The sequence below is a fragment of the Dermacentor andersoni genome, chromosome 7, assembly GCF_023375885.2.
Source record: "Dermacentor andersoni chromosome 7, qqDerAnde1_hic_scaffold, whole genome shotgun sequence".
Lineage (NCBI taxonomy): Eukaryota > Metazoa > Arthropoda > Arachnida > Ixodida > Ixodidae > Dermacentor > Dermacentor andersoni.
This window is the reverse complement of record NC_092820.1, coordinates 13,100,863-13,117,663: the sequence shown is the minus strand read 5'-3', so window position 1 is coordinate 13,117,663 and position 16,801 is coordinate 13,100,863. Positions and strand designations below refer to the sequence as shown.

Genomic DNA, 16,801 nt, shown 5'->3' with positions numbered 1-16,801 from the left:
TCTAAGCAGTTCGCTTTATCCCCATGAGGCGTTAATCTTTTAATGCACTCCAAAGTTTCGCGATCGTCAAAGTAGAAAGAAAAAGATGGCCCCCGTCAAGAATGGCGCGCGCTTCGAAAGGTTGCAGACCACTGTGTCTGCAGCTGATTTTATCGATGGATCGAGCAGAAGTGGGTCTTAGGAGGCTGCCTTTTCGTTGTACATCGGCAGCCGCAGCCCGGCACGCCGAACTGTAGTCATCATCATCAGCAGCAGCCTGGTTACGCCCACTGCAGGGCAAAGGCCTCTCCCGTACTTCACCAACTACCCCGGTCATGTACTAATTGTGGCCATGTCATCCCTGCAAACTTCTTAATCTCATCTGCCCACCTAACTTTCTGCCGCCTCCTGCTACGCGTCCCTTCCCTTGGAATCCAGTCCGTAACCCTTAATGACCATCAGTTATCTTCCCTCCTCTTTACATGTCCTGCCCATGCCCATTTCTTTCTGTTGATTTCAACTGAGATGTAAGGTGGGGGGGGGGACTGTAATGTTTGCATTTAAATTTTTGTAGTGGAATATCTATTCAGTGAAAAATAGATTTTTTTTCAGAGATAGTGCCTATTAGACCGCAATACATTTTGTATATCTCATAATTTTTGCTATATATACATATTAGATACAAGCATGTTTTTACAACAGAACTTTTTGTTGGGCTAGTTTGTAATATCTTTACAAACTTTGTTTATCCCACAATCTTGATTCTGGCAATTTATATCTTTTTCATGACATGCAGCTCATTAATAAAGCTTTTATGCGGGAAAAGTGAATTTATTCTGCTTTTTGCTGATGTAATACACCAAATATTGAGTGCAGTAGTTCCTCCTGAAAAAAAAATCTGGCGTAACCTACAAGAAGCACCTGTCTTCCCCATGGTAGGGCAAGAGTTAAGATAGCCTGAGTAGTCTCAAGAAATAATACAGTGGCTGTTCTTATGTCTGGTCTGGGAAAAGAAATAGTAACATTACCATATTTTACACATGTAAGTCATATACACTCGGGCTAAGCTTACAGCTTGTGCAGTTAACAACAAAAGTTTACAAACTATGGGGTCTGTGAAAAAAAAAGCTATCTCCGCAGTCTGTGAACACAGCCTGGTGCGATGACATAAAATTGGGTTGGGTTCAGAATCAGTCCAGAAAGAAGTTGCATGGGACACTGGAGTACAAACACACAGTAGAATGCTCTAATCACTCGATAAATAACATTTAACATGCGTTGACATGAAAACATTAACAATGCGACAGTTACACTCGGGAAGTGTCACGCTGGTGGAGCTCCTTCTGTGGCAACTGAGCTCACCTACATTGTGGACGAAGAGGACGAGGACTGCAATTGTACAGACGGTCCTAAGAACAGCAGTCGAGCTGAAGGGCGAGCCAGGGAGAGCTCCGGTAGCTGTACACCATGGTTGAATAACTAGCACTTCCACATGCTTGGCTTTTGGGCCATGTGTCCAACGGGACAGGTTGTACCCATCCAGTCAACCATGTCAGCTTTCCTGGATGCCCACTTGGCAATAAACCAGGTACTGCCATGCCAGCCCTTTCGGGGCAGATGTCCAGCAAAAGGGAAAGCCGAGATGGGTCACCAACCTGTGTTACCATGCCAGCTGCTAGCACCAGTTGTCCTGGTGGGAGCACTTTTCTGGTGCAGGCCACTGGCGGCATTGGTTTCTCTGGAAAGGACGTCCAGTGAGGAAATGCTGGCTGTTGAGCTCTGAGCATCGAGCACTGCTTGTGCTATGTCATAAGACACGATTCACTGTTGATTTTTCTCTTCGTTACCGTACTGCACACTGTCTTGTTTGCCCTTTTCTTCCTACATATCAACATACTGCTACACCTGGTATTAGAATTTCCAGTGGATGTGAAAGCCTTATTGTGACAGGGTTTTATTGGCTATGGTTGCAGACTGCTTTAAAATTAAAAATTTTCGCAGATTCTCTAGTCCACAAATTTATAGCTGAATGTACATACCCGTAGTGATGAAAACAAGTTGTTCTGGTGCAATGACTGAAGTTGCACAACAAAAATACAAGTATTGTTGTGTAAACAAAATGATGGAAGAGATAAATTTTCGTGGTTTCTTTGCTTTCTGTGGTTTTTCCTTCCAGAATGATGAACGTGGAAGCGGGCCAAGTGAAATGCACGAGTTCCGGGCAGAGACGCGTATGTTGCTGGACATTGTGGCCAGGTCGCTGTACTCAGAAAAGGAGGTGTTTGTGCGTGAGCTGGTATCGAATGCAAGTGATGCCCTTGAGAAGCTTCGCTATGTGCGACTCACAGAACCTGAGTCGGTATCAGCAGACTCCGCTGAAGCTCCCCTGGAAATCCACATTGCCACCAACAAGCTGGCCAAAACGTTCACCATTCAGGACACAGGCATTGGCATGACACGAGAGGAAGTATGTGCTTATTTAAATATTTCTTTTTCTTTTTCTTTGTTATCCTCAAGGCCCATGCACATCATAGAGGGGAGGGGTGAAATGGGAAGCATAACAATGAAATCTGCCCAATAAAGTAAACAATGTATTCGGGCACAAGATGCTTTGCTGGGTTAGTTGGTGTGTAGGCATGATGCAAAGAGTGCAACTGTTGGTGCTCTGTTCTTTTGCTTCTCTTTTCACTTTCCATCATGTCTGCTAGTCGAGCAAAGCATCTTGCTCGAACACAATGTTTCCTCATTTGGTGAAGTATATGGAAACAATCCTGTCTCCTAGTAGTGCCGTCCTTTCACCCTTATTTTTCCAGATTTCTAGCGCTACATATTTGATCTTTACATTTCCAGTCTACACACACCAGTTTTGTCTACCTGCTTCTTCTGTGTGTGGCCTTTGCCATTGCACCGGCAGGCTGGATAATAGAAATAATGCAGCCGCCACAGGGTGCTGTAAGGAGCCAGCAAGACAGTTAGACAACCACAATTGGCCTTTGTAAGTGATGTAGCTCCAGATGCCCAAGTGCCCACCTCACTTCTAGTGAATGCCACATGCGCTTGAACTGAGAACAAAAAACAAATGGAATAAATATCGAGTTCTTTAAAATGGAAACCAAAACTAAAACCATGTTTGCAACAGCTTACTGTCAGAACCAGCCTAGCCAGTGTCTGGTGATTGTCATCACAAGGTGGTGATCACAGGTGGTGACTAAGTATTCTTACATTATGATGACGAAACGAGTTCTCGCATAGCATGACAACGAAACGATGACGACACTCTAGAGACGTATTCTGCAATGATCACTTTCACCGACAGTGTCGCCTTGGCGGTGGCTTTGTCGTCAGGTGCGTGCTGATTGGCTGTTTCAGCAAGACCGGAAAATAAATAGTGCCATCTAGTAGTTCCAGTCTATGTCAATTTTACGTCACGGTGTTGTTGGGTGCTCCCGACATATATTGAATAAACACATCTTTTCTCAGTCTGTTGGTGGTGAACTGCAGTAGAGAGGAGAGATGGTAGTTTATAGTATTTCTTGATGGTGGTTTGAACGTGGTTTTGTGCAGGGCTATTTGTTGACTGTTTATCGGCTAGTGCATTGTGTTGCCTTGTGTTAGTGACAACTTTCGCTGACAGTGTCTTAGAGCAGCTGACAGCGGCACCATGAACAATGCATTGCTCGCGTGATTCCTCTTCTGGAAGATGATGTTGCTATGGCTGTGCACGATGGCTGACACGCAGATGCAGACAGTGTGTGTCACTTTATAATACCACCAGAAATGGACTTTGCAGTCATTTGAGTTCTAGCACAGTTTAATGATTCAAATAAATCATTTCACACTTTCTTTTCAATTTATTTTACCTGAAAAGGCCATAGTCAACCCTAGTCAGCGTGCAAAAGCTGTACTGCGGCTGATATACTCGAAAACAACACACCCGAACTGCTCTGGACTCTCACGGTGCACTCTCTCTTGTGTTTTGAAGCATCCGAAAGCATTTGTTGACAGTGCAGGATGATGTCATGGGTAATCAGTCGCTGAATTATTGAATCGTGCCTATTGCTGAAAGTGATTGTCACAGAATAAGACCCTTGCTTTCAGTCTCATTAGGAAGTACATTCAAATGACATGCCAAGTTTTTTTACATCTTAAGCTAGCATCAAGGGTCAAGTCGCATGATTTTGACATTCCAGAGGATTACATGTGTTGCAGGTTGAACTAGCGAAGTGGTGCAGGTAAAGTTTGCTGGTTCTGTCCTTTTCTATTGCCACCATCAGAGGCGTGCTGTTTTTCTTGCTGGACAGTTGAGTGCACATTCAATTTCACGTTTGTTTTGAAGCTATAACGTCATTTTTATATTAGAATTTTCTACTTCTAACACACTAAAAGTGGGATGATTGATTTCGTCAGTCCCATCAGCGTTGAATTAACGGAAGTTGATTGTACCCACCATGGTGGCGTAGCCTTAGGTGTTGTGCTGCTAAGACCGAGGGCGCGGGATCGAATCTCGACTGCGGCGGTGGCATTTTGACGGGACGAAATGCAAAAACATCCGTGTGCCATGCATTGGGATGCACGTTAAAGAACCTGAGGTAGTCAAAATTAATCTGGAGTCCCCCACTATGGCCTGCCTCATAATCATATCTTGGTTTTGGCACATAAAACACTAGAACTTAGTTTAATCAAGTTGACTATATTGCCACCTGCAGTAATGGGTGCCCAAGAGAAGAGGTAGGAAGGACAAGAAGGAAGAAGCACACGTGCTACTCCTCCCGCTCGATAGCCAGGTACCACCGCTGTGTTTTTCGAGAGCCAGCTGTCCTCATTAAACGTTGTGAGTCCTCTTTGAACACACATGACAAAGTGGTGGAGGTGCTGGGTATTTCTCACTCATGCCACAGACCCCTCCTGGAAGCGGAATCATCAGCAAAGTGCCAGTCGAGGCTCCTGTCCATTGGGCCAGCCATAGGATCAGGGGACTACCTCTGGAAGACAACACAGTGATTCCAACTACCTCAACTGGCATGGGTAGCCCAATGGTGACCAGTTACACACTACAGAACCCACAGGTTCCAAACTCATTCCATGGCAATGTGTTTGAAGATGTTGAAGACTGGATGGCCGACATTGAGCGCGTGGCTGAGTACAATGGGACGACGAGACTAAACTTAGAAATGTTTATTTTCGCGTGGAGGATGGCACGGATAACTGGTTTCAAAACCACGAGAAGCTACTCATGTCGTGGCCCGAGTTCCACCGTCAGCTGCTAGACACCTATGCCTGTGCTGACCTCTGCAAATGAGCAGAACGAGTGATCCAGGCCTGCATCCAGCTTCCCAACGAAAGTGTCACCGTGTTTGTCGAAGAAATGGCGCCCCTCTTCAGACCAGCAGACCCACGAATGACCGCGGACAAGAAGTCGCATCACTTGATGCGAGGAGTGAAGGAGCAGCTCTTCGCTGGTCTTGTGCGAAGCCCTCTAAAGACTGTCGCCAAATTTTTATCTTAGACTGTAAGTATGGAAAAGTAGTGATCGGACTTCTACGAATGGCAAGTGAGCATCCCCTTCCAATATTTTCACGGCCACCGGAAGCAACGATAACAACCTCCGAGAACTCACCTGCACCATTGTGCATGAAGAAATGTAGGTTTACGGCTTGTCACAGGCTACGGTGAGCTCCATTGCAAGTGTTGTAGAATATGAAGTGCACCATGCGCTCCGGTCAACCTTTGCTCTTGCTAACACCGATGTGCGACCTGTGCAGAAGCCCTCAGACTTCCTCTTTTTCTTATACTGCTTCTTAACCATCGAGCCAATTCTCTTTTCGAGGAAGGGGGAACATGCCATCTGCAGTAGCGGGCACAGTGCATGAGAAGAGGCAGGAAGGACAAGAAGGAAGAAGAGCGCACTACCCCGCCCGCTTGATAGCCAGATTCCACTGCTGTGTTTTCCGGGAGCCAGCTGTCCTCATTAAACGGCGCGAATCCTCGTTGAAGTCATGTGACAATATAGCATCCAGACCTTCAATTATTTTTAGTGTTCGTGATGGTCGGTAAGCTTGCCATATAGATCCTTTCACTATGCATAAACATAGGCCCTGAACAGCTTCTGGTTCTGCCCACTGACGTAGCCCGCTAAATTTAGCGGGGTAAAAGGCAAGGACCAGTAGCAGGAGTACATTAAAATAGAAGCCTGCAGCACACATTTTCTCATGTAATAACAATTTCAAGTCATGTTTGCTTAAGCCGTGTGAAAAAGATCTACATGTGAATCTTGAAGCATTATAATGCACCTTTCATTTATCTGAAAACCTAAAAAGGTACTTTGTGTACATTGAAACAACTTAAAGATAAGCATTTTTCTTGCTTTAGTAGACTGCCGAGGCACGCGACAAGATGTTTCTCAGTGCAACACGCTCGCTACTATCACATGTGCAAAACTGTGTTTGTGTCTTTGTTCTGTCCCGTATATATCGGGGAGGCCCATGTTCTCTCCCAAGTGGCAAATGTCACTTTTCTCCCATGCCTGCCCTCATTGTGGGGATAAAAATAAACAGACTTAAGACTTAATCATTTAGGACAAATCTCAATCATCTTGTCTGGTTGCATTTCAGATGGTTGAGAGCTTAGGCACCATAGCACGGTCAGGCTCCAAGGAGTTCCTTAAGAAGCTGGCTGCGAACGACACCAATGCAAACTCCATCATTGGCCAGTTTGGTGTTGGCTTCTATTCGGCCTTCATGGTTGCTGACCGGGTGGAAGTGTTTTCGCAGTCACGTTGCGTAGGAGCCAAGGCAATGCGCTGGCTCTCGGATGGCTCGGGCCAGTACGAAATCTCGGAGGCCGAGGGCGTCCAGGAAGGCACCAAGATTGTGCTCACGTTGAAGCCGGATTGCTCGGACTTTGCTGATGTGGACTTTGTGAGCAAAGTGATCGAGAAGTACAGCAATTTTGTAGGCAGCCCCATCTACCTCAATGGGCGACAAGTCAACACACTGCAGGTAAGTTACCTTAATGTTTGTGGGCTCTTCTGAGATGCAACTCGTGAAAAAAGGGCACTTGCTCACTTTTGGGGAAGACTCACCTTAAGTGTGTATCGCTTGTATGGTTGAGTCTTGATAATGTGAACTCGAGGGGGCCTGGAAGTGTGTTCAGTTAAATGGAGTTCAAGGTAAAGGAAGCTCCTTGAGTGGAGGACTTATGCATGCAGCCATGCATTACGCATTGCATGTGCACTGAGCTAGCAAGTTATTTATATTTTTTATTGTTTATTTAGGAAACACTGCGGTCACTGAACACCTGCCAGCTGGGGAGAGAAAAAAATAAGCAATCACGCACACATCAAAATAGGGAAAATTAAATTATGCACAAATATACAACGGGTGATCAGTACAAAAGAAAAGATGTAAAGACTTTTGACGTAAAGTGTAAGGACTTTGTAAGACTTTTGAGCACATTATTTATACGGCCTTAATTAAACACATTACGTCAATAAGACTTATGAGTAATCAGCAGCATGGATTTCGAAAAGGTTTTTCTTGTACAGCTTAGATGCTCAAATTTTACCACAATATAGCCTCCAGTATCGATTGTAGAGGACAGATTGAGTGCTTATTATTAGATTTTTAGAACTTTCGACACTGTCTCCCATCAGTTACTAATACAGAAACTTGTGTACATTAATATTGATCTCTGTTAAAAAATGGATAATGGACTGTGTAACATCATGGAAACAGCAAGTTGTTCTAAATGGCAAATGTTCTCCGCGCGAGGATGTAACATCTGGGGTTCCACAGGGATCGGTACTCGGACCTCTGCTGTTCCTTATTTTTATTAATGATATTTTTACGGTTCAACCAACATTGGTGCCAGTCAGAAGAAGAGAATTGGACGTGTAGAGCTGGAATTTATCTACGACAGCCATCTTGTTTATGCATTGTTGTCTCTCTTGTAAATATTGTAAGTACGTCTTTACGTGCGACTTCTGCAACGTGGTAAATTGGTGAGAGGTGCGGAGTACCCATGAGAAAAAACAACGGAGCTCTGCAGTGGTCATCACCTCGAACTGGACAACATGATAGACAAAACAGGACCCGACATGGCACGGCCCACATCAGCGCCTACAACCCCGACGGCTGTGCTGGCTCAGCGGCAGGATCCAGGAACTTTCTGCAGCATCAACCACCTCAACATGGAAGACTGGATCACCACGTATGAGCGTATAAGTGCCCACAACAAATGGGATCAGACAATTATGTTGGCTAACTTAGTCTTCTATCTATAAGGCGCAGCGAAAGTGCGGTAGTGCGTTATGACAACCACGAGGAAGAGCTTAACGACTGGGGCACGTGCAAACAGAAGCTGAGTGACTTGTTGGGCCGTCCAGCTGGGCGGAAGAGCACCGCTAAGAAAGAACTAGCGAACTGTACCCAGACGTCCACAGAATGATACGTCTCTTACATCCAGGATGTGCTGGCTCTGTGCCGTAAAGTTGACAGCGATATGGCCGAGTCAGACAAGGTTGGGCATGTACTGAAGGGGATTGCTGACAATGCTTTCAACCTGCTTATGTGCAAAAATTGTGAAACAGTACAGGCCATCTAGTCAACGCTTTGAGCAGGCCAAGAGCCGCCGCATTGCAACGCCGTTCGCACGTCTGCCGAACACAGCTGCGACATCCTCTTGTGAAGACAGGTTAGGAGTGCAGCAATCATTATTATAAGATGACGTGACAAGGATAGTGCGGCGAGAACTTGAAGCCACGGCTCCTGCAGACCTTTTTTTCCTGCCCCAGTGAATCGAACCACTTGTCTACAGCAACATTTGTGTACGCAATAGTCTGCGAAGAACTCGCTAATCTTGGAGTTCATTCTGTATGTGACATTGCCACTTCACAGCTGTCTCATGCTCCAGGTTCATTGACTGGTCTGTGGTATCCTGCACGCTACCGAAATCCAGCCGAGTGGCGAACGGCAGACAATCAACCAATCTATTTTTCTTGCTGGCGTATTGGTCACGTTGCTTGCCATTGTAACAATCATACTGTGTCCTCCCCTCTACGACTGCCATTCACCAGTTATTATCGCCCCGAATGATGCGAGTGTCGTTACCAACCCCCATTAGAACCGCAACAGCCAAACAATGACGCTTGTGCTCCTTGAAACAGTCCCTCGTCATCATTCTGATTTCACCAGTCCCGTTCGCCACCAGCTCGTCGACCATCATCCCTTTCACCATAGCCTTGTCACCCACCGTCCGTGATCGCCTCAAGCCACTACGTACATCTCTGTACTGTCGTTCCCATCTGTTCCTGATGATGTCTTTGTGCGATGTCTCACCACTGACATACTGCTTGAAAGAAATTTTGTCGTCCCCCATACCGTGTTCACTGTTACAGGCAATCAGATTTCGCTCTCTCTCCTTAATCATAACTGCTTGACTCAAATTCTTCCCAGACGCATGTTTTGGGTGACATGTCGCCTGTGAACGATTGCGAGATATCGGCTCTTGACGCTGAAATTCCATTGCCCTCTACAGGAACCTTCGATCCACCGACTCTCACAGATGAACTTAGCAAGATTGCACCTGATCTTCTGGCACAAGCTGCTGACCTCCACCATCTCTTGGAAACGTATCGCAACATTTTTTACCTTGACGGCAGCCCTTTAGCCCAGACATCTGTGGTCACCCATCGTATTTACACTGGAGACACCAATTCGATATGCCGCCGGCCATACCATGTTTCACATGCCGAACAACAAGTGATACAACGTGAAGTCAATAAGATGTTGACTAATGGCGTTATCTAGCCTTGTTGCAGTCTATGGGTGCTGCCTGTTGTCCTTGTCGAGAAGGACAGCAGTTGGCACTTTTGTGTTGATTACAGGCACCTCAACAAAATCACACAAGGATGTCTACCCTTTGCCGCATATTGATGACGCCTTGGACTGCTTGCACGGAGCCAAGCGCTTTTCATTGATAGACCTCCGATCAGGCTATTGGCAGATCTTGGTAGATGACATGGACCGTGAAAAAACTGCCTTCGTAACGCTTGACGGCCTCTACCAATTCAAGGTTATGCCATTTGACTTTGTAATGCCCTGGCAACCTTCGAAAGAATAATGGACTCCTTAATTCGCGGCTATATATGGTCCACGTTATGGGAACTCCAGCATCAGATCCAGCAGTTGAAGAAGGGGAAGACAAAGGGACTCGCGAGTGCAAGCGATGATTTGAGGCTCAGCTGGGTTTCTAAGAGTGCCCAGCTGAGCCTCGAATTACCGCTCACATTCACGAGTCCTCTTTGGAATCGTCATCATCGTCATCTTTGCTGCTGCAGGCCGGCACCGAAGAATTGTCGCCAGAGTCTGAGACTTCGCCTTCCTCGGGCTCGAACAAGGACAACGCGCCGCTATTGTTCTCGGCTTCGCTACCCGTCGAGCGGCTCTTCCAAGTCGTTTTCTTTGACAGCTTGCCTTTGCGTGCCTTGGCGGCTCCTTTGCCGTCAACGGTCCATTAGTCGTCGCTGTCCGAGTCGCTGGACGCGGCCACGCCACCAGATTTGGAGCCACGCGTAGTCTCCGTGCTTCAACAACTTGTCGCGTTGATGCAGGGCTGCATCAACGCACCCACAGGGCTGCACCCACTGCTCTGTAGAGCTGTGGGTGAAGCCGAGCTGTGTGCCCAGCCCATTCATGTTCGGAGGGCGGAAAGGGCGACGGGAGAGAGGCGCGCAGAGATGGCTAGAAAATGAGCACGCAGCGGCAGTTGGAGCAGCGGCCCATCGTGCAGCGACTCGAATTTCTCGTTTTCTTTTTTCTTTTCAAGGATTTCGTATTTCACTACCTTTCGGCTCGTACACACAGCAGCCAAACTTCATCGTCATAACCGATAATGCGGCATCGGGGCATTGTAGTAAGCGGGTTATTTCATCATGGAAAACATACAAAAGTTGGCGGTGCAGCAGCTTCTCATTGTTATAACCGATATATTGTTAAAACGGGTGTCATTATAAGTGGGTTCGACTGTATTGGGAAAGGAGGTTTGCTCACGCAACGGGTGCCGCACCATTTCTGGCCTAATATTGCTTGCATGTAAAACAGGCTTAAGAAGCTCTTATTTCCGTCATTTTATCAAGAATTTCGCCGAAACCACTCGCCCACTCACCGACTTACTTAAGAAGGATGTTGCTTTCACAGGGGGCCTTGCTCAAACTGAAGCCTTCCCTGCCCTGATACGCTTGCTCGTGGCTCCTCCATTGCTGGCTCATTATGATTCATCTGCCGCCACTGAACTTCACGCGGATGCCAGTGGCCATGGAATCGGTGCAGTATTTGTTCAGTGGCGGTGTAACACAGAGCACTTAATTGCATATGCCAGCTGCCTCCTCTCAACCACCAAGAGAAATTTTTCAGTTACCGTATGGGAGTACCTGACATTAGTTTGGGCAGTTGCCAAATTCTGCCCCTTCTTGTATGGCCACGCATTTGCCAGGGTTACTGATCATCACGCATTGTGCTGGTTCTCCTCACTTAATGACCCCATAGGACGATTGGGTAGATGGGTGTTACAGCTCCAAGAATATTCATTTGCTGTTTTATACAAGTCAGGCCGTTTGCAGAAGGACATCGACTGCCTCTCCGGTCATCCTGTCGACCGCCCTGAATATGATGCGCATGACACCGACTCTTGCGTCCTGGTCAGGTTTCTGGCTCTCCGCAACGAAAACACATCGAACTGATGTCCTATTCTGTCACCTCAGAATAGGACACAAATATGGCACCCGTAATTTTCTACCTACTGGAAATGAACCTCCAACCTGTAGTAGATGTGGGTAGAAGCTGACCATCCTCCACTTCCTCCTGGAGTGTCAAGAAGCCGAAGCTGAAAGAAACATTTTCCTCTAGCATATCGGCACCACATTCCTCTTCATCTATTAATGTTTCTTGGTTCAGAAATATTTTTTGACACCGAAGCAGTCCTAGGTTTCTTGAAGTATTTTGTGTTACATGTATTAGCCCAATAATTTCATAGCACATCTTCTCTCCAGAGGATGCCGCTGTGGTAGTAGTTTTGTATAGCACATACCTCCAGACCCTTGCATTTCAAGGGCTCTGTTAAGGCAGTAGTGCTTCTTGCAAATGTTTGCCTGTGACATATTTTAGCGTGTCATTGTTCTTTCACTATGTATATTTCGTGTTCACGGTACACCTCATTAGCCATTGCCATAATTTTATTACATATAGGCTTTACGCACTTTACAGCAGCCATTTTTTTCAGGTCCCTTTACAGCCACGTCACATTCACCTGTCGTAATTCATTGCTCCACTGCAAACTCATTAACACTGGCCTGGCGCTCTTTGGCCATCCCTGCTCCTTGCGCCAGAAAACCCCATACATCATCATCATTATTGGCATTAGTTGAACACAGCAGTACACACATAAAAAGGTGACGTGTGGCAGTTCTCATATGCACCTTTGATCTGAAAAGTTTATTGATTGAGAAAGTGTCTGGTAAATGTCGTCATAAAGGGTCAAGCTGTCTTGCTGGGAGCATATGGTGTAACCTCGGTGATACAATCATGGCTTGTGTGATTTCGCGTTGATACGAATTCATACGATGCCCCGGCAGAAGCACACTTTATACTACAAGCAACATTTTGGATATCCTAAACACTCCCCCCCTGCGCATTGGTTTGGGTGATACGAATGAGAGAGCCGCGAGCGCCGTGACTGCCGGCATCAAATTGGCGAGGAGGCTTTGCCGAGCATGCCGAGGCGGGTTGGCAGGCGGACCATTTCCATATTCGCAGTGCGAGGGAAGGCCGGCAGAAGGCAGCCAATAACACAACGGCAAATGCACGCATGGCAACCGGACAGGCCACCATTGGAATCTGAACCTGGCAATGTTTAACGCTAGAACGTTATCTAGTGAGGCGAGTCTAGCAGTGTTATTCGAGGAATTAGAGGGCAGTAAATGGGATATAATAGGGCTCAGTGAAGTTAGGAGGACAAATGAAGCATATACAGTGCTAAAAAGTGGGCACGTCCTGTGCTATTGGGGCTTAGCGGAAAGGCGAGAACTAGGAGTCGGATTCCTGATTAATTAGAATATAGCTGGTAACGTACAGGAATTCTATAGCATTAAAAAGAGGGTGGCAGGTCTTGTCGTGAACCTTAATAAGAGCTACAAATTGAAGATCGTAGAGGTCTGCGCCCCTACATCCAGTCATGATGACCAGGAAGTCGAAAGCTTCTATGAAGACGTGGAATCGGCGATGGGTAAGGTCAAAACAAAATACACTGTACTGATGGGCGACTTCAATGCCAAGGTAGGGAAGAAGCAGGCTGGAGACAAGGCAGTGGGGGAATATGGCATAGGCACTAGGAATAGCAGGGGAGAGTTATTAGTAGACTTTGCAGAACAGAATAAGATGCGTATAATGAATACAGCGGAACCCCGTTCATATGTTTTTCACGGGACCGGGGGAAAAAAACTTAACAGCCGGGAAAACGCAACTGTGAGGAAAGCTCCGAAAATGAATGAAAAAAGTGCAGCTTCAACTATAGACAATTTATTTCCACAGAGTGTGCTTAGGACTTAAAGTCTAGAATGGTGGCTTGCCATTTCTTTCGCTCGCTAGAAATCGCCACACGTTTCTGAATAGTCTGGAAGGCCGCATTTCTGTCGGCGTCGCTGTGAGGTGCGACGTACCTGCGGAGGAGGTCCAGAGCTGCGACGGCTTCTCCAAAGCTAGGATTTGGCAACTCCCCGGCATCATGCGGCACGTGCTCCTCGTCGTCACCGCGCCACGGCAATGGCAACGGACGAAGGAATATCCGCAGAAAATTTTGCCCTCTTTGACGTAATCATGCTAACGTGCTAACAATTGTTTAGTATTGCTGCGAAGTGCGCTTGTCTGAGCAGCCCGGTAGCGCGCGACGCGGCGTGGTTTCGCGAGAAATGTAAACAAGAGAGGAAAGCTGGCCTGATAGGCGGAGCAACGCCATGAGCAACGCCAACTTCCGGCTTCACTTTAGCTTCACACAGAGTGACGTCAGGGCCTCTCCCGAGTTTTCTTCCTCCGTGAGTCGGCCCGTCCAAAAACCATGTGGTGACCGTGATCACAGTGATGATAGCGAGAGCATTTTTCACGAATGGCCACTTAGTGGCGGCCTCTCGAACTGGCGTGCGGCTTCTTGCAGCCAGTTCTATAGCCAAGCCCGGTCAAAACTCGTCAAAAGCCAAAATGGTGGTTGGAGCGCGTTGCCTACTTTAGCCCAGGCGGGTTTGGGGTGCTAAGTTGCGACGTATCATGCGGGAACGTTTTCACAGCTACCACGTAACAGCGGGGTTCCTTATACATTGGATCCTATGGAAGCTATGCCGGGACCGGATGAAGACGACGTAGCAGCCGGGAAAACGCAGCAGTGAGGAACATAACAGCGGGGTTCTACTGTACCTTCTTCTGCAAGCGGGATAGCCGAAAGTGGACGTGGAAGAGCCTGAATGACGAGACTAGAAATGAAATAGACTTTATTCTCTGCGCTAACGCTGCCATCATACAGGATGTGGACGTGCTCGGCAGGTGCGCTGCAGTGACCATAGGATGGTAAGAACTCAAATTAGCCTAGACTTTAGGAGGGAACGGAAGAAACTGGTACATAAGAAGCTGATCAATGAGTTAGCGGTAAGAGGAAGAATAGGGGAATTCCGGATCAAGCTACAGAACAGGTATTCGGCTTTAACACAGGAAGAGGACCTTAGTGTTGAAGCAATGAACAACAATCTTGTGGGCATCATTAAGGAGTGTGCAATAGAAGTCGGTGGTAACTCCGTTAGACAGGATACCAGTAAGCTATCGCAGGAGACGAAAGATCTGATCAAGAAATGCCAATGTATGAAAGCCTCTAACCCTACAGCTAGAATAGAACTGGCTGAACTTTCTAAGTTAATCAACAAGCGAAAGCCAGCTGACATAAGGAAGTATAATATGGATAGAATTGAAGATGCCCTCAGGAACGGAGGAAGCCTGAAAGCAGTGAAGAAGAAACTAGGAATAGGCAAGAATCAGATGTATGCGTTAAGAGACAAAGCCGGCAATATCATTGCTAATATGGATGAGACCGTTCGAGTGGCTGAGGAGTTCTATAGAGATTTAAACAGTACCAGTGGCACCCACGACGATAATGGAAGAGAGAATAGTATAGAGGAATTCGAAATCCCACAGGTAACGCCGGAGGAAGTAAAGAAAGCGTTGGGAGCTATGCAAAGGGGGAAGGCAGCTGGGGAGGATCAGGTAACAGCAGATTTGTTGAAGGATGGTGGACAGATTGTTCTAGAGAAACTGGCCAACCTGTATACGCAATGGCTCATGACTTCGAGCGTACTGGAATCTTGGAAAAACGCTAACATAATCCTAATCCATAAGAAAGGGCACGCCAAAGACTTGAAAAATTATAGACCGATCAGGTTACTGTCCATTGCCTACAAAGTATTTACTAAGGTAATTGCAAATAGAATCAGGAACACCTTAGACTTTGGTCAACCAAAGGACCAGGCAGGATTCCGTAAAGGCTACTCAACAATAGACCATATTCACACTATCAATCAGGTGATAGAGAAATGTGCGGAATATAACCAACCCTTATATATAGCTTTCATTGATTACGAGAAAGCGTTTGATTCAGTCGAAACCTCAGCAGTCATGGAGGCATTGCGGAATCAGGGTGTAGACGAGCCGTATGTAAAAATACTAAAAATACTAATACTAAATACTATAGCGGCTCCACAGCCACCGTATTCCTCTGTAAAGAAAGCAACAAAATCCCAATAAAGAAAGGAGTCAGGCAGGGAGATACGATCTCTCCAATGCTATTCACAGCGTGTTTACAGGAAGTATTCAGAGACCTGGATTGGGAAGAATTGGGGATAAGAGTTAATGGAGAATACCCTAGTAACTTGCGATTCCCTGATGTTATTGCCTTGCTTAGTAACTCGGGACCAACTGCAATGCATGCTCACTGCCCTGGAGAGGCAAAGCCAAAGCGTGGGTTTAAAAATAATCTGCAGAAAACTAAACTAATGGTTAACAGTCTCGGAAGAGAACAGCAGTTTACGATAGGTAGCGAGGCACTGGAAGTGGTAAGGGAATACATCTGCTTAGGACAGGCAGTGACTGCCGATCCGGATCATGAGACTGAAATAATCAGAAGGATAAGAATGGGCTGGGGTGCGTTTGGCAGGCATTCTCAGATCATGAACAGCAGGTTGCCATTATCCCTCAAGAGAAAAGTGTATAACAGCTGTGTCTTACCAGTACTCACGTACGGGGCAGAAACCTGAAGGCTTAGAAAAGGGTTCTACTGAAATTGAGGATGACGCAACGAGCTATGGAAAGAAGAATGATGGGTGTAACTTAAGGGATAAGAAAAGAGCAGATTGGGTGAGGGAACAAACGCGAGTTAATGACATCTTAGTTGAAATCAAGAAAAAGAAATGGGCTTTGGCAGGACATGTAATGAGGAGGGAAGATAACCGATGGTCATTAAGGGTAACGGACTGGATTCCAAGGGAAGGGAAGCGTAGCAGGGGGTGGCAGAAAGTTGGGTGGGCGGATGAGATTAAGAAGTTTGCAGGGAGAACATGGCCACAATTAGTACATGACCGGGGTAGTTGAAGTATGGGAGAGGCCTTTGCCCTGCAGTGGGCGTAATCAGGCTGATGATGATGATGATGATGATGATGATGATGATGATGAAATGCATGCACTGTATGGAGTGGAAATGGTCCGGCACTGGCAGTCTCTTCTTGTTAGGCTCATGC

General features: G+C 46.5%; 1 protein-coding gene across 1 annotated transcript in view; it reads left to right on the top strand.

Moving 5' to 3' along the window:
* Window positions 1-16,801, top strand: part of Trap1 (TNF receptor associated protein 1) — a 67,297-nt gene that overhangs the window by 26,985 nt on the left and 23,511 nt on the right. Inside the window, exons 2-3 of the mRNA XM_050182384.3 lie at window positions 2,156-2,446; window positions 6,591-6,977. Of these exons, the coding sequence (XP_050038341.1) occupies window positions 2,156-2,446; window positions 6,591-6,977 (678 nt within the window). The remainder of the gene's footprint in view (window positions 1-2,155; window positions 2,447-6,590; window positions 6,978-16,801) is intronic.